At 39.3% G+C, this 21994-nt stretch overlaps 1 protein-coding gene across 1 annotated transcript in view; it reads right to left on the bottom strand.

The window, feature by feature from the left end:
• muc5.1 (mucin 5.1, oligomeric mucus/gel-forming) overlaps positions 1-21994 on the bottom strand; it is a 61655-nt gene that overhangs the window by 15443 nt on the left and 24218 nt on the right. The window contains exons 16-30 of the mRNA XM_061916644.1: positions 19921-20047; positions 19585-19840; positions 17136-17185; positions 16911-17011; positions 12884-13035; positions 12660-12798; positions 11256-11363; positions 10996-11175; positions 10247-10486; positions 9987-10143; positions 9756-9884; positions 9477-9627; positions 9339-9382; positions 9038-9223; positions 1131-8942 (exon numbers count right to left, since the gene is read on the bottom strand). Of these exons, the coding sequence (XP_061772628.1) occupies positions 1131-8942; positions 9038-9223; positions 9339-9382; positions 9477-9627; positions 9756-9884; positions 9987-10143; positions 10247-10486; positions 10996-11175; positions 11256-11363; positions 12660-12798; positions 12884-13035; positions 16911-17011; positions 17136-17185; positions 19585-19840; positions 19921-20047 (9832 nt within the window). The remainder of the gene's footprint in view (positions 1-1130; positions 8943-9037; positions 9224-9338; positions 9383-9476; positions 9628-9755; positions 9885-9986; positions 10144-10246; positions 10487-10995; positions 11176-11255; positions 11364-12659; positions 12799-12883; positions 13036-16910; positions 17012-17135; positions 17186-19584; positions 19841-19920; positions 20048-21994) is intronic.

The following is a 21994-nucleotide window of genomic DNA, read 5'->3' on the forward strand; positions in this document are numbered from 1 at the left end:
AAAGGCAGTATAGTATCGTTTTTAATTCATTCGTACTTTAAAGGGGAACTTTTGGGGAATTTTGCCTATCGTTTACAATCATTATGAAAGACATGACTACTGATGTATTTAAAAAAATATATTTCTTAATATTAAAAAAACTTAAATAAAAGTCTGCTTACAGCGGAGCCAATGGGAGCTCCACTATTCTGCCCTTTAAATCCGATAAATAACTATTCAAAAAGCCAAGTTTGTTTATTGGTGATATTGTTATTATAAGCGCTAACGCAGACAAACTATTTATAGTGGCGACTTGATCACTACCGTTTGTGTCTATCTTACATTATCGAATGGTCTGCTGTTGCCTCACTTGATTGCTCCCTGTAAGTTTATCGGAGATCATATATCATGCTTATCACCTGGATGGCTGTGAATATAACCCAACAAGTTGGGACACTTTGACCACCATTCAGGACCTGGAACTGGCAATACAAAGAACGCTTGTTCCTCCCGGCCTACCAACCCTGTTTCTTTGCGAGGATAATGAGACATTTTTCATTTAAAAAGGACTATATGAACACCCCAGCAGTGTGCATCCTAATGACAGCAGACTTTGCACAGTAAATAATGTTTTATTATGTTTGTTGGCGCTCATGAAGTCTGCAGTGAGCAAAATCAGTGATGAAAAAACAACAACCAAACTTCGTTTTTGAAATTAATGTGTCGCCTATGTTTAATATGATCAAAATACGTAAATTTTAAATGATAAATGTGCCTGTTACTACATTAAATATATACTTACATCATGTATATAAAACCCTAATGGAAGTGTTTGGATGTTTTTTTAGGGGCTCTATAGGAAGAATTGAACGGCTCCCATAGGCTCCATCATGAGCAGAGTTTTGATCACATTTATTTAATATTTAGAATGCTTTAAAAAAAATTGGTCATCATGTCTTTCATAATGATTATGAACGTTAGGCCAAATTCCCAAATATGTACAGTTCCCCTTTAATAGTACCGGTATGCCGTAAAACCTTAGCCTGTACTGGTTGCTCATCAATCACATGGCGCATTTAAACATTCAGATTTACACAGATGGACTATTTGTTTTTTATGAATATGACAGCAATAAAATCATCCGTACTTACCAGGATAGAAAATGTGACCCAAATATTTGCAGAAGCACTGAGTGGTTTGGCCTGCTGTCGAAGACTTAGAAGTTGTCAAAGGCTTTTGCGTTGCCTGCGTGTTTGTGGCAGCTGTTGTACTCAACCTTTCTGTTGTGGTTATGACTGTGGTCTTTACATTTTCTGTAGTAACATTGGTGGGTTTTTCTGTAGATTTCGTGGTCAGCGTCTCTGTGGTTTTGGCAGTGGTGCTGTGCTGTTCTGTAGTCACTGTAGTTACTCTTTCTGTGACTTTGGCTGTAGTCCATGTAGTACCAATAGTTTCTGAGGCTGAGGTTGTTTCTACTATTGTGGTGGTAGTGGTCGGTCTCTCTGTAGTTGTGGGATTTTCTGTGACAATTGTTGTTACTAAAGTTGTGGCAGCAATGGTAGTTATTTTTTCTGTAGATGCTGTGCTGGGTTTTTCTGTTACTGCAACAGTTGTGGTTTGTTTCTCTGTTGATGTGCTTGGCAATTCTGTAACTCGTGTTGGCCTTACTGTAGTAGTGGTAGGTAGTTCACTGGTCTGGTTGGTTGTGGCAGAAATAGTTGTACGCTTTTCTGTAGTTAGAGCAACAGTAGTACTTCCATTTTGTGTAACTGTGGTGGTAGTTTTTTTTGTAGTTGTTGTTGGTACTTCTGTAGCTGTGGTGGGTTTTTCTGTGGGTGTAATGGTTGTTTTGCTCATAGTTGTATGCTTTTCTGTCGTGGCTGCAGCAGTGCTAGCCTTTTTTGTTGTCATTACATGTGTTGTTATCTTCTCAGTTGTAACTGTGGTATGGTTTGTTGGGATGGTTGTTGGTATGGATGGCTTTTCTGTGGTTGTTGTTATGGTGGTGGGCTCTTCTGTGAATGTTGTGGGCTGGATGGTTGTTTTGATAGGTTTTGCTGTAGTAGTTGGGGCCTTAGTTGCAGATGTTACTAAGGGTCCTGTCGATGGCTCGAGTGTAACAACCGTGTATGTAACAACTTCAGGTGTTGTCGTGATGGGTTTTCCTTTTGTTGTGACTGCGTTTGTGGTAGGACTTTCTGTGGTTGTTCTTTTTAGCTTTGTCGTGGCTACCATTTCTGTCGTTCCTACAGTTGGCTTCTCCGTAATTTCAGTAGTTCGTTTTTCTGTGGTTTTGGCTGTGGTGCTAGGCTCTTCTGTAGTTACTGTAGTTACTTTTTCTGTGACTTTGGCTGTAGTCGAAGTAGTTCCAATCGTTTCTGAGGCTGTGATTGTTTCTGCCTCTGTAATGGCAGTGGTTGGTCTCTCTGTAGTTGTGAGATTTTCTGTGACAGTGGTTGGCATCTCTGTTGTTGCAGCAATGGTGCTTACTTTTTCTGTAACTGCGCCTGTAGTGCTGTGTCGCTCAGTTGCTGTGCTTGGGAATTCTGTAACGGTTGTTGGTCTTTCAGTAGTTGTAGTGGGACGTTCAGTGGCTTGGTTGGTAGTGACAGCCACTGTCGTGGGGTGTTCTATGGTTATAGAAACAGTAGTACTGGCATTTTGCGTAACTGTGGTGATAGGTTTTTCTGTAACTGTCGTTGTTTGTATTTCTGTAGCTGTGGTGGTTTTTTCTGTGTGTGTAATGGTTGTTTTGGCCATAGTTGTATGCTTTTCTGTTGTTGTGGCTGCAGCAGTGCTGGCTTTTCCGGTTGTCATCAAACGTGTTGTACTCTCAGATGTAACTGTGGTAGGATTTGTTGGTGTAGTCGTTGGTATGGATGGCTTTTCTGTGGTTGTTGTTACGGTGGTGGGCTCTTCTGTGAATGTTGTGGGCTGGATGGTTGTTTTGATAGGTTTTGTTGTAGTAGTTGGGGCCTTAGTTGCTGATGTGACTAAAGGTCCTGTCGATGGTTCGAATGTAACAACCGTGTATGTAACAACTTCAGGTGTTGTCGTGATGGGTTTTCCTTTTGTTGTGACTGCGTTTGTTGTAGGACTTTCTGTGGTTGTTCTTTTTAGCTTTGTCGTGGCTACCATTTCTGTCGTTCCTACAGTTGGCTTCTCCGTAATTTCAGTAGTTCGTTTTTCTGTGGTTTTGGCTGTGGTGCTAGGCTCTTCTGTAGTTACTGTAGTTACTTTTTCTGTGACTTTGGCTGTAGTCGAAGTAGTTCCAATCGTTTCTGAGGCTGTGATTGTTTCTGCCTCTGTAATGGCAGTGGTTGGTCTCTCTGTAGTTGTGAGATTTTCTGTGACAGTGGTTGGCATCTCTGTTGTTGCAGCAATGGTGCTTACTTTTTCTGTAACTGCGCCTGTAGTGCTGTGTCGCTCAGTTGCTGTGCTTGGGAATTCTGTAACGGTTGTTGGTCTTTCGGTAGTTGTAGTGGGACGTTCAGTGGCTTGGTTGGTAGTGACAGCCACTGTCGTGGGGTGTTCTATGGTTATAGAAACAGTAGTACTGGCTTTTTGCGTAACTGTGGTGATAGGTTTTTCTGTACCTGTCGTTGTTTGTACTTCTGTAGCTGTGGTGGTTTTTTCTGTGTGTGTAATGGTTGTTTTGGCCATAGTTGTATGCTTTTCTGTCGTTGTGGCTGCAGCAGTGCTGGCCTTTCCGGTTGTCATCAAACGTGTTGTACTCTCAGATGTAACTGTGGTAGGATTTGTTGGTGTAGTCGTTGGTATGGATGGCTTTTCTGTGGTTGTTGTTACGGTGGTGGGCTCTTCTGTGAATGTTGTGGGCTGGATGGTTGTTTTGATAGGTTTTGTTGTAGTAGTTGGGGCCTTAGTTGCTGATGTGACTAAAGGTCCTGTCGATGGTTCGAATGTAACAACCGTGTATGTAACAACTTCAGGTGTTGTTGTGATGGGTTTTCCTGTTGTTGTGACTGCGATTGTGGTAAAACTTGCTGTGGTTGTTATTTTTGGCTTTGTTGTGGCTACCATTTCTGTCGTTCCTACAGTTGGCTTCTCCGTAACTTCAGTTGTCAGTTTTTCTGTAGTTTTGGCTGTGGTGCTAGGCACTGTAGTTAATTTTCCAGTGACTTTGGCTGTAGTCAAGGTAGTTCCAATAGTTTCTGAGGCTGTGGTTGTTTCTACCACTGCAGTGACAGTGGTTGGTCTCTCTGTAGTTGTTGGATTTTCTGTGACAGTGGTTGGTTTTTCTGTTGTTGCAGCAATGGTGCTTATTTTCTCTGTTGATGCAGTGCTGGGTTTTTCTGTAACTGCAACTGTTGTGGTGTGTCGTTCAGTTGTTGTGCTTGGGAACTCTGTAAATGTTGTTGGTCTTTCAGTAGTTGTAGTGGGACGTTCAGTGGCTTGGTTGGTTGTGGCAGCCACAGTTGTGGGGTGTTCTGTGGTTACAGCAACAGTAGTACTGGCCTTTTGCGTAACTGTGGGGGTAGGTTTTTCTGTAACTGTGGTTGTTGTTGTTGTTGGTACTTCTGTACTTGTGGGTTTTTCTGTGCGTGTAATTGTTGTTTTGGCATTTGTCATAGGGTTTTCTGTGGTTGTGGCTTCAGTAGAGATGGATTTTTCTGTTGTCATTGCAGGTGTTGTTGCACTTGTAGTTGCAACCTTGGTTGGCGTAATACACTCATTATTGCAACATTTTAGTTGTATCTCATAATCGTAACAAATTGGAGGGATGCCTTGGTCTTTGTTATGACAGATCAGTCCATCTGTAGGGTTACATGTTACTTTCTGATCCAGTTCATCCAAAGATAAATCTGGGTACTGTTTTGCTCTGCATTCTATTTGAAGTGGTTGCTCACATTCACTCAGATTTGGATCGGTCATATTACCAATTGATTCATATTCTCCACCGTCAGGGGAAAAGTCAGGATAATGATTGTTGATCCAGGGTGAAGAGTGACAAACGACACAGTCAGATGGTTTTGATGTTGTTTTTTCTGTGGTTGTGGTGGTAACTGTGGTTGGGTTTGTTGGTACAGTCGTTGGTATGGATGGCTTTTCTGTGGCTGTTGTTACGGTGGTGGGCTCTTCTGTGAATGTTGTTGGCTGGATGGTTGTTTTGATGGGTTTTGCTGTATTAGTTGGTGCCTTAGTTGTAGATGTGACTAGGGGTCCTGTCGATGGTTCGAATGTAACAACCGTGATGGGTTTTCCTGTTGTTGTGACTGCGGTTGTGGTAAAACTTTCTGTGGTTGTTCTTTTTGGCTTTGTTGTGGCTACCATTTCTGTCGTTCCTACGGTTGGCTTCTCTGTAACTTCAGTAGTCAGTTTTTCTGTGGTTTTGGCTGTGGTGCTCGGCTCTTCTGTAGTAAATTTTCCTGTGACTTTGGCTGTAGTCAAGGTAGTTCCAATCGTTTCTGAGGCTGTGGTTGTTTCTACCACTGCAGTGACAGTGGTTGGTCTCTCTGTAGTTGTGGGATTTTCTGTGACAGTGGTTGGTATTTCTGTTGTTGCAGCAATGGTGCTTATTTTTTCTGTTGATGCAGTGCTGGGTTTTTCTGTAACTGCAACTGTTGTGGTGTGTCGTTTAGTTGTGCTTGGGAACTCTGTAAATGTTGTTGGTCTTTCAGTAGTTGTAGTGGGACGTTCAGTGGCTTGGTTGGTTGTGGCAGCCACAGTTGTGGGGTGTTCTGTGGTTACAGCAACAGTAGTACTGGCCTTTTGCGTAACTGTTATGATAGGTTTTTCTGTAACAGTGGTTGTTGTTGTTGGTTCTTCTGTACTTGTGGGTTTTTCTGTACGTGCAATTGTTGTTTTGGCATTAGTCGTATGCTTTTCTGTGGTTGTGGCTTTAGTAGAAATTGATTTTTCTGTTGTAATTGCAGGTGTTGTTTCACTTGTAGTTGCAACCTTGGTTGGCGTGACACACTCATTAATGCAACATTTGAGTTGTATCTCATAGTCGTAACAAATTGGAGGGATGCCTTGGTCTTTGTTATGACAGATCAGTCCATCTGTAGGGTTACATGTTACTTTCTGATCCAGTTCATCCAAAGATAAATCTGGGTACTGTTTTGCTCTGCATTCTATTTGAAGTGGTTGCTCACATTCACTCAGATTTGGATCAGTCATATTACCAATTGATTCATATTCTCCACCGTCAGGAGAAAAGTCAGGATAATGGTTGTTGATCCAGGGTGAAGAGTGACAAACGACACAGTCGGATGGTTTTGATGTTGTTTTTTCTATGGTTGTGGTGGTAATTGTGGTTGGGTTTGTTGGTACAGTCGTTGGTATGGATGGCTTTTCTGTGGTTGTTGTTACGGTGGTAGGCTCTTCTGTGGATGTTGTTGGCTGGATGGTCGTTTTGATGGGTTTTGCTGTAGTAGTTGGGGCCTTAGTTGCTGATGTTACTAAAGGTCCTGTCGATGGTTCGAATGTAACAACCGTGATGGGTTTTCCGGTTGTTGTGACTGCGGTCGTGGTAAAACTTGCTGTGGTTGTTCTTTTTGGCTTTGTTGTGGCTACCATTTCTGTCGTTCCTACGGTTGGCTTCTCTGTAACTTCAGTAGTCAGTTTTTCTGTGGTTTTGGCTGTGGTGCTCGGCTCTTTTGTAGTTAATTTTCCTGTGACTTTGGCTGTAGTCATGGTAGTTCCAATCGTTTCTGAAGCTGTGGTTGTTTCTACCACTGCAGTGACAGTGGTTGGTCTCTCTGTAGTTGTGGGATTTTCTGTGACAGTGGTTGGTATTTCTGTTGTTGCAGCAATGGTGCTTATTTTTTCTGTTGATGCAGTGCTGGGTTTTTCTGTGACTGCAACTGTTGTGGTGTGTCGTTTAGTTGTGCTTGGGAACTCTGTAAATGTTGTTGGTCTTTCAGTAGTTGTAGTGGGACGTTCAGTGGCTTGGTTGGTTGTGGCAGCCACAGTTGTGGGGTGTTCTGTGGTTACAGCAACAGTAGTACTGGCCTTTTGCGTAACTGTTGTGGTAGGTTTTTCTGTAACTGTAGTTGTTGTTGTTGGTACTTCTGTACTTTTGGGTTTTTCTGTGGGTGCAGTAGTTGTTTTGGCATTAGTCGTATGCTTCTCTGTGGTTGTGGCTTCAGTAGAAATTGATTTCCCTGTTGTAATTGCAGATGTTGTTTCACTTGTAGTTGCAACCTTGGTTGGCGTGACACACTCATTAATGCAACATTTGAGTTGTATCTCATAGTCGTAACAAATTGGAGGGATGCCTTGGTCTTTGTTATGACAGATCAGTCCATCTGTAGGGTTACATGTTACTTTCTGATCCAGTTCATCCAAAGATAAATCTGGGTACTGTTTTGCTCTGCATTCTATTTGAAGTGGTTGCTCACATTCACTCAAATTTGGATCGGTTATATTGCCAAGTGATTCATATTCTCCACCGTCAGGAGTAAAGTCAGGATAATGATTGTTGATCCAAGGTGAAGAGTGACAAACAACACAGTCAGATGGTTTTGATGTTGTTTTTTCTATGGTTGTAGTAGTAACTGTGGTTGGGTTTGTTGGTACATTTGTTGGTATGGATGGCTTTTCTGTGGTTGTTGTTACGGTGGTGGGCTCTTCTGTGAATGTTGTGGGCTGGATGGTTGTTTTGATAGGTTTTGCTGTAGTAGTTGGGGCCTTAGTTGCTGATGTGACTAAAGGTCCTGTCGATGGTTCGAATGTAACAACCGTGTATGTAACAACTTCAGGTGTTGTCGTGATGGGTTTTCCTGTTGTTGGGACTGCGGTTGTGGTAAAACTTTCTGTGGTTGTTCTTTTTGGCTTTGTTGTGGCTACCATTTCTGTCGTTCCTACGGTTGGCTTCTCTGTAACTTCAGTAGTCAGTTTTTCTGTGGTTTTGGCTGTGGTGCTCGGCTCTTCTGTAGTAAATTTTCCCGTGACTTTGGCTGTAGTCAAGGTAGTTCCAATCGTTTCTGAGGCTGTGGTTGTTTCTACCGCTGCAGTGGCAGTGGTTGGTCTCTCTGTAGTTGTGGGATTTTCTGTGACAGTGGTTGGTATTTCTGTTGTTGCAGCAATGGTGCTTATTTTTTCTGTTGCTGCAGTGCTGGGTTTTTCTGTAACTGCAACTGTTGTGGTGTGTCGTTCAGTTGTGCTTGGGAACTCTGTAAATGTTGTTGGTCTTTCAGTAGTTGTAGTGGGACGTTCAGTGGCTTGGTTGGTTGTGACAGCCACAGTTGTGGGGTGTTCTGTGGTTACAGCAACAGTAGTACTGGCCTTTTGCGTAACTGTGGGGGTAGGTTTTTCTGTAACTGTGGTTGTTGTTGTTGGTACTTCTGTACTTTTGGGTTTTTCTGTGGGTGCAGTAGTTGTTTTGGCATTAGTCGTATGCTTCTCTGTGGTTGTGGCTTCAGTAGAAATTGATTTTTCTGTTGTAATTGCAGATGTTGTTTCACTTGTAGTTGCAACCTTGGTTGGCGTGACACACTCATTAATGCAACATATGAGTTGTATCTCATAGTCGTAACAAATTGGAGGGATGCCTTGGTCTTTGTTATGACAGATCAGTCCATCTGTAGGGTTACATGTTACTTTCTGATCCAGTTCATCCAAAGATAAATCTGGGTACTGTTTTGCTCTGCATTCTATTTGAAGTGGTTGCTCACATTCACTCAAATTTGGATCGGTTATATTGCCAAGTGATTCATATTCTCCACCGTCAGGAGTAAAATCAGGATAATGATTGTTGATCCAAGGTGAAGAGTGACAAACAAGACAGTCAGATGGTTTTGATGTTGGGTTTTTGGTGGTTGTGGTGGTAACTGTGGTTGGGTTTGTTGTTACAGTCGTTGGTATCGATGGCTTTTCTGTGGTTGTTGTTACGGTGGTGGGCTCTTCTGTGAATGTTGTGGGCTGGATGGTTGTTTTGATGGGTTTTCTGGTTGTTGTAGTTTGGGCCTTAGTGGTTGCTGGTGTTGAAGTCGGTCTCTCTGTGATTACAACAATACAAAATTAATCATATTTTTTAGATGGAAACATTTGTTGTTTAGAAATCATTTTGTATTTTATAGTTATTGATTCTTACCTGTCACAAACACAAATTCAGTTGTTGTTGGCTGTTGTGTGGTTGAAAAACTGCACGGCCTAACCACCCTTGTAATATTTCCATGTTCTCCACAATAGGCAGTAATACAGGTTCCATCTCCATCATGAATATCATATACAATTTCTCCATACTTGTATATTTGCCCCTTATATAAGCAAGTGCAAGCTGCAAAACAATAACAAAGGTAAACAATAATATTTTAAAGTAATAGCTCAGAGCTCACATAAAGAGTAATTAACATATGTAAATCTGCAATGTTATGTTTTTTTTTTTTTTTTACCTTTGGCATCATAGGTACACTCCTTCTTTGTTGAAATACATTTACTGAAGGGCAAAAAAGAAAATCAAGCACTAAAAATGCATTCATTTTTCCTTAAAAAAAGACCTATTGAATACATTTGAGTGAAAAATATCCTACCACGTCTGACAGTTTTCTGTTTGAGGCATTATCTCTCCTTCTGTGTAGTGCTTCTCGTCGTCATCATAGCATCCACAGTCTTCCCTGGACACACACTCCATGGTTTCCTCTTCCAAATACGGTTTTTCCGGGGGACACCTCGGATAGCAGCCTTAGAGACAGGTAAGGTAAACAATAAAAACACAGACTCTCTGGAGTATAAAAATCAGGAAGACCTAATGAAAGTGCAATAGTTTTGACTAATGCCATTGCTGATTGTTGTACTTGTGTCATTCATACCTTCTAACGGTGGGATTTGTGTATAGCATTGTCCTGAGGGATTCCTGCATGTTTCCATGCATGGTTTTCCACAAGGCTCGTAGTGCCATTCACATTCACCCTCAGGATTGTAGTAATCACAGAATACAGCTAAATAATGACAAGAAAAAAAGTGATGGGCACAGTTTACACAATGATGATTACGCAGTTATATTTGGATTTATTCCCCAGAAACATAAACAAAACACTTACGACAGATAGTGGGTGTTCTCCATTTTATACAAGCTCCAGCCTTATTACATGCGGCTGCGTAGGCAGCAACAGTTGAGCAGAAGCATTCACAATCTCCTCCAGTATTGCAGGCACATGTATCTTTTACACAAGCATCGTAATAATTATGTGGATCCACCTTTTAAAAATAAATGGACAAAAAATACAGTTAGATTTGTAATCTCTAATAACTTTTAATGTGCTATATACTGTATATTCATAAACACAGTACGGTGGATTACCATTGAATGGCAAGCATCAAATATTTCACTTTTGATGATGCTGCAGTGTTTCAGAGCCCACGCCTGCCTGTTTGAGTACAGCACGCAGGGATTTCGTAGCGCGTTTGTGTTGGGACAGCTCGGGGACACTTTCCAGCTGTTTCCGAACTTGAAGGCGTCCACCACAACCTCTTTGTTTCTGGTAGTAAAATCATTTTTGACGCTACCGTCGTAATTTCCGCACAGACCACAAACTTTCCCCTGGAATTTAATAAAACAGAGTTAGTTTCTAAATAAACTTTTTTGGATCCTTAATATTTTTTTAAGACCATTTTTTTGTAGACTGGAATTATTTTACAGCATATTCAATTAATTTCAAAAACAAGAACTAGGTGCACAAGTATTGAGTCTGAATTTGTACCCACTATAACTGAAATACCCTGTTGCTAATTTCAATTAGTTTTAAATAACTAATTTAGGATACAAGTGTTTTAGGTTAAGAGTGCTGTCAAAGTAGCAATTAAACTAGTAAGTTGAGGTACTACTATAAATTGTTACAATATGTTGCAAACACCCAACGATATTAACACAAAACTCATGGCATGTACTGATTATATTTGAACCTGCGTGTATATTTTCTAAATAAATTCATAGTTGTGCACCTACTTGTTTTTTGTAATCAATGACGATGTACATTGTATTGTCATTCCTTCTCAAATACACCATTAAGCACCCAAAATATGTGTGTATAAACTTGGAACCGTACTCACCTTGAATGTGGAGCTAAGTTTAATCATGACCGTCGTCTTTTTATTCCAGATCAGAACAAGTCCATTCTTTGCCTCAATGACAACATACATACCGATAGTGTGGACTTTATAGGGAATGTCTAACCCTTTGTTTTGTTTGATAACTTTGACATTTTCCTCTTTAAGGATAATTTCATTTTTCTGAAAGAGAAAAAAAAAGTAGTTCATAATAACGTCTGTGTTTTTCTAACAATATCATTTATTGCTTATGAATAATGTACCCCGAGGAAGAGTTTGATGGCAGTGGAGCAGACGTTGTCACTTGTCCCACATGGAATGCTCTCAGTCAGGACCCTGAAGGTGCCCTCCTTACTGTCCCCACAGTAATCCTAGAGGAAAATGATGTCAGTTTCCTATAAACTCTGCTGCAAAAAAATACCCTCTGGACAATTTTCCCTTTAAATTGGAAAATTTCAATACTTTGTCGATGGTCATTTGGCAAAAGGATTGAAAGGAATCCTCTAAGCAGAATTATTGGGGTAGAGCCTCAATCATCTAACTTTAACAAATCCAAACAAGAATCTCATAGCATTCACAATTTTTTTGCTAGAAAACGCATTGCGTTAGATTGGAAGGCAACAAACAGAGCCTCCTTGCCACATCCTCTGGATTAAAGATGTTCTTTATTTTTTCAAACTGGAGAAGATTAGGTTGACATTGAATAGTTGTTCTGCAAAGTTTCAAGAACTGTGGGTTGCCTCTCTGAGATATGTAGGAGAGACTGACTTCCAAATCAACCCCGATTGAGACCCAATTAAAATCCGGGTTGTTGATGCCTTCTGTGTGTTGGTTGTCGTGTCTCTCTAAGGCCATTCAAGAATGCAGCTGTCTGGGGTTTTATGTTGATATCTGTCAGTATTTTTTTAAAACTTTTTTATGTATTTGTTTATAATTTGTTTTAATTTATTTTTATTAATATTATGATTTATTTTTTGGTTACTTGTTTGGTGGGGAAGTATTTGATGTACAGTACAGGCCAAAAGTTTGGACACCCCTTCTCCTTATTCAATAGGTTTTTATTTCCATGACTATTTGCATTGTAGATTGTCACTGAAGGCATCAAATATATGAATAAACACATGTGCAGTTATGTACTTAACAAATAAAAGGGAAATGACTGAAAACATGTTTTATATTCTCTTTTTTTTTCAAAATAGCCACCCCATTAGCTCTGATTACTTCTTTGCACACTCTTGGCATTTTCTCGATGAGCTTCAAAAGCACAACTGTGAAGTGAAAACCATTTCAGGTGACTACCACTTGAAGCTCATCGAGAGAATGCTAAGAGTGTGCGAAAAAGTAATCAGAGCAAAGGGTGGCTATTTTGAAGAAACTAGAATATAAAACATGTTTTCAGTTATTTCACCTTTTTTTGTTGAGTACATAACTCCACATGTGTTCATTCATAGTTTTGAGGCCTTCAGTGACAATCTACAATGTAAATAGTCATGAAAATAAAGAAAACACATTGAATGAGAAGCTGTGTCCAATTTTTTGGCCTTTGCTATATTTCGGACCATTCCTATCAATTGTTTGTGACTGAAAATCCAATAAAGAAATGTTACGAAAAACAAATGATGTCAGGAGAATGCAAAAACATTTTTTGATAAACACACATGGCATACCTGAGTGAAGACGTAACCACAGTCCCCATTGAAGGAGAATTTCTTCTCATCATAGGTGATGTAATGGCCTTCCCCGTATATTGTGCAGGTTCCATCACACTGCTGTTCGGTGCATTGCCATTGTCTGCTTTTGCAAGTGCTGTTGTTACGCAAAAAACAGCATGTGAGACACACAGAATACTATAATCTTTCAAAATGGTCACAACTAAAAAAAGAACGCTGACCAGGTGTTGCAGTCCACTTTAACAGTCTGTCCAGCCTGGTAGGATTGTCCGTTGTACGTGCAGGGACATTGGGACTCCTCAATACATCCTCCTTCACCATCGGACAACAGACCAGCAGGGCAGACGCAGCCTGAGACACAATGTGAGCTGACCTGTACAGTTGTCACATAAGGTTTTAGTATTTGTAAATGACTTACAGTACTGTACACTCAGTGGCCAACATGAGAAATTGCTGCTAGAGATGTCCTGATCGATCCGCCAACGATCAGTATCAGCCAATTTTCTTGATTATGTCTTTCAATGCTGATCACAAATGCCAATCCCTTCTGCTTGATCGATTACAACTTTTATTAGTACATTGCACAGTACAGTACATATTCCGTACGATTGACCACTAAATGGTAACACCCGAATACATTTTTCAACTTGCTTAAAGGCCTACTAAAATGAGATTTTCTTATTTAAACGGGAATAGCAGGTCTATTCTATTTTTCATACATGATCATTTTGCGATATTGCTATATTTTTGCTCAAAGGATTTAGTAGAGAACAACGACGATAAAGTTCACAACTTTTGGTCGCTCCTTTACCGGAAGTATGTGCGCGTGATGTCACGAGTTGCAGGGCTCCACACATATTCACACTGTTTATAATGGGAGCCACCAGCAGTAAGGGCAATTCAGACCGAGAAAGCGACAATTCCCCCGTTAATTTGAGCGAGGATGAAAGATTTGTGAATTAGGATATTGATAGTGAAGGATAGAAATAAAAAAAAAAAAGCGACGGCTCCGGGCGGCGGCAGTGTGAGCGTTTCAGATGTAATTAGACACATTTACTAGGATAATTTTGGAAGATTCCTTATCTGCTTATTGTTTTAATAGTGTTTTAGTGAGTTTCTAAAGACATACCTCGAGGTCGGACGGCTGTAGTGAACACGCAGTGTCTCAGAGAGAAGCCGAGGAGCCAAGCTCACAGCTGCCTTTTTTGACAGCTACAGCAGGAGGAAGTCCCATAATCCACTGATTTTTCCGGTTAGACTTAATATCACAATTTTCCCATCTAAAGACATGTTGGTTGACGTAGAGAAAACATGTTCGCTTGACCGCTCTGCTTCACAACAAACAAAGAAACACCGGCTGTGTCTCAGTGCTATAGACAGCTTCAATCCACTGCTTTCCACCCACAGCATTGTTCCTTATAGTCTCCATTATTAAATGAACAAATTGCAAAAGATTCAGCAACACAGATGTCCAAAATACTGTGTAATTACGCCACGAACAGAGACGACTTTCAGCCGTGTTTGGTGCCTTGCTAATATGTCCCCTCCAACACGTGACGTCACACGTACGCGTCATCATTCCGCGACGTTTTCAACAAGAAACTCGCGGGAAATTTAAAATTGAAATTTAGTAAAATAAAAAGGCCGTATTGGCATGTGTTGCAATGTTAAGATTTCATCATTGATATATAAACTATCAGACTGCGTCGTCGGTAGTAGTGGGATTCAGTAGGCCTTTAAGTCGGGGACCACATTAATCAATTCATGGCTAATATTAGATTCGTTTTTAGTCCCCCAGCTAACAAGCTAACAGCTAATTATGTGTCTCCATACAGTGGGTAGCCCCTTCCCTAAGTTAATAGTAATAATCTACATAACGGGAAATAAACGACAATTCTTAGTATCTCAGGCATCATCATCAAATAGTAGGACGAGGCTAAACATGTTACTCACCGAGAACAAGCAAAAGTAGGCATATTAATAGCCAAGCTAGCTTAAAACAACCATAGAAATAAATGCTTGGTAAAATTTAAGGAGAGTAAATGGAAACAGATAACAGCAGAAAGTAAGCAACTATTAACAGGAATGAACAATTAGATTAAAAAGAGTCTATAAAGAGGATAATGCAACAACAACTGCTGGTTGTTGTTACATTGTCAGTCAGTAAATGACACATACTGTAAGAGGAGGGCGTATCGATCCACAATTGGTGGCGTCGACACCAATAGTAATATCAGTATATCATCGATACTATAGTGATTAGATCAATATTTGTATTTTCTCAAAATCTTTTCTTTTGTTTTGCTAATGTTTACGAATCTAAATAATGATACCCTGGACAAAGTAAGATTTGAAGTGCAATTTTTTTTCAAAGATTAATACATAGGTTTTTTTACTTTTTTTTCGTTAATTGTTTTGATCAAACAATTGCATGTTATACAAAAGAATAAAGAACTTGTCAAAATATTGTGTTGATATTGTTAAATTGTCAAAAGCACTCAAATTTAAAAATGTCTATATGTGATCGGTAGAAGTATTAACATGAAATGATTAACAAGTTGAAAAACCTATTCGGGTGTTACCATTTAGTGGTCAATTGTACGGAATATGTACTGTACTGTGCAATCTACTAATAATATTTCTCAATCAATCAATGAAATTGGTATCGGCCGTTCTCCCTCATTGATCAGTGGTTCTCAAATGGGGGTACGCGTACCCCTGGGGGTACTTCAAGGTATGCCAAGGGGTACGTGAGATTTTTCAAAAATATTCTAAAAATAGTAACAATTCAAAAATCCTTTATAAATATATTTATTGAATAATACTTCAACAAAATATGAATGTAAGTTCATAAACTGTGAACAAAAATTCAACAATGCAATATTCAGTGTTGACAGATAGATTTTTTGTGGACATGTTCCATAAATATTGATGTTAAAGATTTCTTTCTTTTTGAAGAAATGTTTAAAATGAAGTTGAGGAATCCAGATGGATCTCTATTACAATCCCCAAAGAGGGTACTTTAAGTTGATGATTACTTCTATGTTTAGAAATCTTTATTTATAATTGAATAACTTGTTTATTTTTCAACAAGTTTTTAGTTATTTTTATATCTTTTTTTCCAAATAGTTCAAGAAAGACCACTACAAATGAGCAATATTTTGCACTGTTATACAATTTAATAAATCAGAAACTGATGACATAGTGCTGTATTTTACTTCATTATCTCTTTTTTCAACCAAAAATGCTTTGCTCTGATTAGGGGGTACTTGAATAAAAAAATATCCACAGGTGGTACATCACTGAAAAAAGGTTGAGAACCACTGCCATATATAATCGGTATTGGAATTGGCAGCATAAAACCTGAGCGGAACACTGCTGCTGCACATTCTAGGATGTTACCTCAGAGTATGTCCTTACAATAATATTTATGCACAGTTTTGAGTGACTGGTATTAATGTAGAATATATTACAGTACCGGTCAAAAGTTTGGACACACCTTCTCATTTCAATGCATTTTCTTCATTTTCATGACTATTTACATTGTAGATTGTCACTGAAGGCATCAAAACTATGACACCTGTGAAGTGAAAACCATTTCAAGTGACAATTTGAAGCTCATCAAGAGAATGCCAAGAGTGTGCAAAAAAGTAATCAAGTAATCAGGGCAAAGGGTGGCTATTTTGAAGAAACCAGAATATAAAACATGTTTCAGTTATTTCACCTTTTTATTGTTAAGTACATAACTCCACATGTGTTCATTCATAGTTTTGATGCCTTCAGTGACAATCTACAATGTAAATAGTCGTGAAAATAAAGAAAACACATTGAATGAAAAGGTGTGTCCAAATTTTTGGCCTGCACTGTAAATTTACTGTTTATACAAAGTTGGGTAGAGTTGACTGTATCATACTGCTTGATTATTTGGGGGAAGACAATGCAAACTATTTACAGTATGATGATATATACTTGTGCAACAATTCAACCACAGTAATACTTAAACATAGTCAAGGTTTCTGTGGTTTATCCGTTATACACTGCTCAATACCGGGGTAGAGCGGAATATACGTTTGTACGTTAGGTCTTAAAAAAATTCAGAGGCTATATCATCCCGACAAGCCTTTTTCGCAGGTTTCTGTATTTTTTCCTGACCTAATGTAATACTTAAATATATTGTTATATGACTACCTTTCTGACAGAGAGAGAGACACATTTAACATCAGTTAAGAATTAGAGTCACAGTCTTACACATTCTGTGTCCAAAGTTTGGCAGGTTTTCTGGCACTCTGACCCCGTATCACCTGGCTTTGCACTTGAGCAGTTGAAGAAAGTCATTGGCGCACTGCAGGCTGATCACAATGATCGAACATGTCAGAGAGGACACCACAAAAAAATCAAAAATAAAAAAAAATTACTAAATTGTATCTATTTTTAAGAATAGGCTGCAATAGATCTGGGTGCATTCATACATACTTTCAGTTGTGTGGTTTCCTGCACAGGTTAATTTTCCACTATGGCAGGAGCTGAAATGCAAAGAAAAGCATTTGGCAAAAATGTATATTTTGTCTTTTTTAAGGGATTTAATGCTCATTAAGGCAACTGTGTACAAATGGGTAATGGTGGTAAAACTACATAAAGAAAAAAAAACATATGCGTTCTCTCCACTATTGTGAAACCTCAATTTACGAACTCTCTATTGTACGAAGTTTTCGATGTACGAGCTGCAGATTGGATCCTGCGCTCGGGATCTTTCTGTGTGGAGTTTGCATGTTCTCCCCGTGACTACGTGTGTTCTCTCTGGGTACTCCGGCTTCCTCCCATCGCCGAACACATGCACCTGGGGATAGGTTTATTGGCAACACTAAACTGGGCCTAGTGTGTGAATGTGAGTGTGGATGTTGTCTGTCTATCTGTGTTGGCCCCGCGATGAGGTGGCGACTTGTCCAGGGTGTACCCCGCCTTCCACCCGAATACAGCTGAGATAGGCTACAGCACCCCCCGTGACCCTGAAAGGGATAAGCGGTAGGAAATGGATGGATGGAGCTGCAGATTGAATAAAAATATGCTTTTAGGTACAACCCTTTTCTCAGTGTACGAACGTTTCTTCCACCCACTGTGTGCCTCGCAGCACAGCCATTTTGTGCAGGGCAGCACATCCAGTGTGGGCAGGCTGATCGCTCTCAGTATTAGCTACTGTGATAGTATGTTTGGGGTTTGCTTTTCAAGTATTTTTTGCCATTTTTTTAAAAAGACTTCAAAGGAAACAATGGCCCGGCCATTTTTGATTTGAAAAAAAATTACTGGCAAGGTAAAGTAGATTTATTTTTATTCCTCATAATGGTAGAGCAACCTAGCTGTTAAAGTGAAGAAGTTTTGTGATTTCAGTGTGACAGCGTGTGTGTGTGTTGACAGGGTGGCTGCATATAAGGACAGGTCAGCTATGTAGTTGTTGTTTCAGCTTTGTTATAACAGGTTGATCCTTCACCGCCTTGTTATATATGTGTTGTATACAGTACTGTATAGTACTTTGTTCAAAGTGTAACTTACAAACTTTTACTAAAATATGGCCTTTTGTCAAGGCTGGAACCCATTATTCATGTTTACATTGTTTTTTTTATAGAGAAATTTGCTTCAATACCCAAACTTTTCCATGGGTGTGAGTTTTCCTTGCCCTTATGTGGGCCTACCGAGGATGTCGTAGTGGTTTGTGCAGCTCTTTGAGACACTAGTGATTTAGGGCTATATAAGTAAATATTGATTGATTGATTGATTATAAACCCTGTTCAAGAACTAATCAGGTTTGTAAATTATTTTTCCACTGTAAGTTGTTGTAGTGGTGGACTGTCCGTTTCCCACCTAGGGCTTCAGTGATTACCTCTCAAAATATCATAATTTATGTCACCACATGGTGACTGGAGAAATACTACACCAAAAGCCACTTGCGCACTACCATGCATTGAAACACCTCATCAGTGTACAAAACGGGCTATTTTCTGGCACATTTAAAAATGAAACCCGCATCAGCAATTAAAACCTATCGCATGTGGTATTGTCAAAATTACAATAATTGTAAAAACAACAAAACATATTAAACTTGACAAAATAGAGAAATATAATATTTGAACGCACAGTTTGTGGCACCCATTCGACACCATATAAGCCAGTGGTACTTCTCAAAGTCAGCTGATTCGAGCTGAAGTGGCGGACATTTCACCATTTCATCGCCGGGATAGTTTAGCAAGATTCCATGGTTAGCCGAACATCGTCTCACAAGATGTAGTTTCTCTTTAAATATCCTTTTTGAAAATGGCCTTGCAAATATATATCTGCCACTTAATCAACGTTTTGCTCTCCTTCTTTGTGAGTTTCTATGCTATTGCTCTGCTCCAGTGCAACACTTGCAGCTTTCGCAAAGTGCCACTTCTGATTGGATACTCACTTGGGATTGACAAGTGAGTATCCAATCACAGGACGCATACATTTCACGTTCAATGTGAGGCCAGTTAGAAGGCCTTACTGACAACAACTCGTGATGCGATTGGCTATCGCAGTTATCTATCAACTGTATGTGCCCGTTCACTTAGAGTGTACGGACGCCCACATTGTTGATTCTGAAGGCCCAGGGCAGATTTGGTACAGCATGGCAACATAAGCTAGGTGAATTCTGATTGGATAAAAACTATCTAACCTAAAAACAACAGCACTGGAAGGAGCATAATATGGCATGGAGAATATGAATACTTTTAAATATTTAGGGGAAGTAAATACAAAATTGATTTTTTCTTTAATTATGATCATGATTTCTGGTTACGTTAGACCAGCAGAGAAGGTCTCGCTGGCCCTGATGGCACACCACTGAGTTGTTGTATGTGATGTATTGCACATATAACAGTGGCCTATCGCTTCATCAGCAAATACTCACCAAATTTGTCCATGAGCCCTAATGGTCTGCTTGGGGTGCACCACCATGTCCCCTACATGGCAGGAGCACTGGGACGCTGGCACACATGCCCCTCTCTCGTTGAGGTAAGTGCCCTCCGCGCAGCCACAGCCATCCACGGGCGTAAACTTCACCTCACAGGTTAAATCTGCCTTACTCAGAGAGTGGCATGTGCGGCCACAGCTTGTCATGTGGTAGTCAAACACGAAAGTGGAAGGGCAGGTTGTTGTGTATTTTTCTGTGAAAGAACAACATGCAACTCTGTTGGTTTTGAATGATTGATATCGTTGGGGATGTTTTTTTTGGAGTGAAACCTACTGCACGCCACTTCCCGCCATCCACTCAGGAAGACACCAGCGGCGGCACATGCGTGAACGTAGGAGGACATGACAGCACACATGCAGTCCTCGCTGTTTTCACAGGCACATGTGTCGTAGATACAAGACTGGAAAGAGAAACAGAGAGCATCAGGACGATTGCATTTGTTGCTAAGGTTGTGATTCCCTTCATTGTTAGTATGTAAGGATTGTGCAAAAAAGTTCTTATGATTACCACAAAGATATGACCATTACATGAAATCATCATTCTGAACAGAATTATGACAATATTGGTTAAATTTGCTGAAAAACATCTCAGCCTTTCCAAAAGCAAAATAAATGACGACACCTCAGATAAATTCTAACAAAACGGAAACTGATAATTGCTCCCGATAAAAAGTTCACCCTGATCAAGAACTCCCTTGGTGCTCTGGGTGCATCTGTTACAATGAGCCTCAGAAACCTTGGGCTTGTGTTTGATCAGTCAATGTCTTTGGAGGGTCACTGCCATCAACTGACCACAAATTGTTCCTCTAATCTCAGAAATATTTCTAAAGTGAGAAATTTGTTGTCAAAATTGGATCTCAAAATGATCATTCACGCATTAATTTTGTCTCGTATCGACTATTGCAATTATCTTTTCAGTCTTTTCAACAAGTCAACGCTAAAGAGACTTCAGACAGTACAAAATGCGGCTGCCAGACTTTTGACCGGTGCACCCAGAACAGTCATTTCACCCCCCGTTCTATCCAGTCTTCATTGGGTTCCAGTTAAATTCCGCATTGAGTTTAAGTTTTTAGTCCTAAAATTCTGTGCATTGCATGGTGGGGCCCCCAGTACATCACTGACTTGCTACTCCCCTACTCCTCAGGGCCCAGCCTCCGATCTTCAAGCCAGGGTCTTCTACAGATCCCAAAAACTTGTTTTAAAACTCTTGGAGACCTGGCATTCCTGCAGACTATAGCTCCCAGATTATGGAACAACTTGCACCATTCGCTCTGTGATCTTGACTGTGTTGAAACTTTTAAGAAACATTTGAAAACTTCTCTTTTTAGTAAAGCTTTTAGTTAATACACCTTTAAACTAACATTTTTAGTCCACTTTGCATCTTTTTTATGATGTTGCCCCTGTTGTTTTAAGTGAATTGTTTTTTTACTTCACCTATGTTTTGAACAGCGCTTTGGGATTTTATCTGTAAAAAGCAGTTTATGGATAAAATTTACTTACTTACCTCATAAGACATTTTCACATTAATGCATTCTACTTCAATCAATCAATCAACCAATGTTTATTTATATAACCCTAAATCACAAGCGTCTCAAAGGTCTGCACAAACCACAACGACATCCTTGGTACTTCTGTTTGTTGTGCAGTTATAATGGTGTAATACAAAAAACCCCCAAAATAAGATCACTGCAATTTTATCCAACAAATTGCTCCTAAGATAATTTGTCTTTTGCTTTTTCTATGTGTATATGTATGTGTGTATATATATACACATATATATGTATACACACACACATAAATGTATATATATTTATATATACACATAAATGTATATATATGTATACATATATATATATATACATGTATATATAGGTGTGTGTTTGTGTGTGTATATATATAAATGTGTATATATATATATATATATATATATATATATATATATATATATATATTTATCTGTCATCACACACACATATATATATATATATATATATATATATATATATATATATATATATATATACCTACATATATATATGTATATATGTAATATGTATGTGTATTTTACCTCTGTTTTAAATGTTATTTTTTAGTCTGTCCTTTGCCTGTATTTCTTTGTGGTGTACAACCCTTTGTTCTTCAACTGTGGTTGTTTTTAAAGGGCTTCATAAATAAAATTGGTATGGTAAATAAAGTTGGTATGGTATTTTGAAATGGTGTGTTAACCCTCTTGAAAATGTTATCACGGTTTATTGATGAACCATATACTGTTTTGTAGAATATTTGTTGTCTCAGTTAAAGGTAATTTAATTCATAATCTTAATGGAAAAACGCAGAAGACACTCTTA

The sequence above is a fragment of the Nerophis ophidion genome, linkage group LG12, assembly GCF_033978795.1.
Source record: "Nerophis ophidion isolate RoL-2023_Sa linkage group LG12, RoL_Noph_v1.0, whole genome shotgun sequence".
In the NCBI taxonomy this organism is placed as follows: domain Eukaryota; kingdom Metazoa; phylum Chordata; class Actinopteri; order Syngnathiformes; family Syngnathidae; genus Nerophis; species Nerophis ophidion.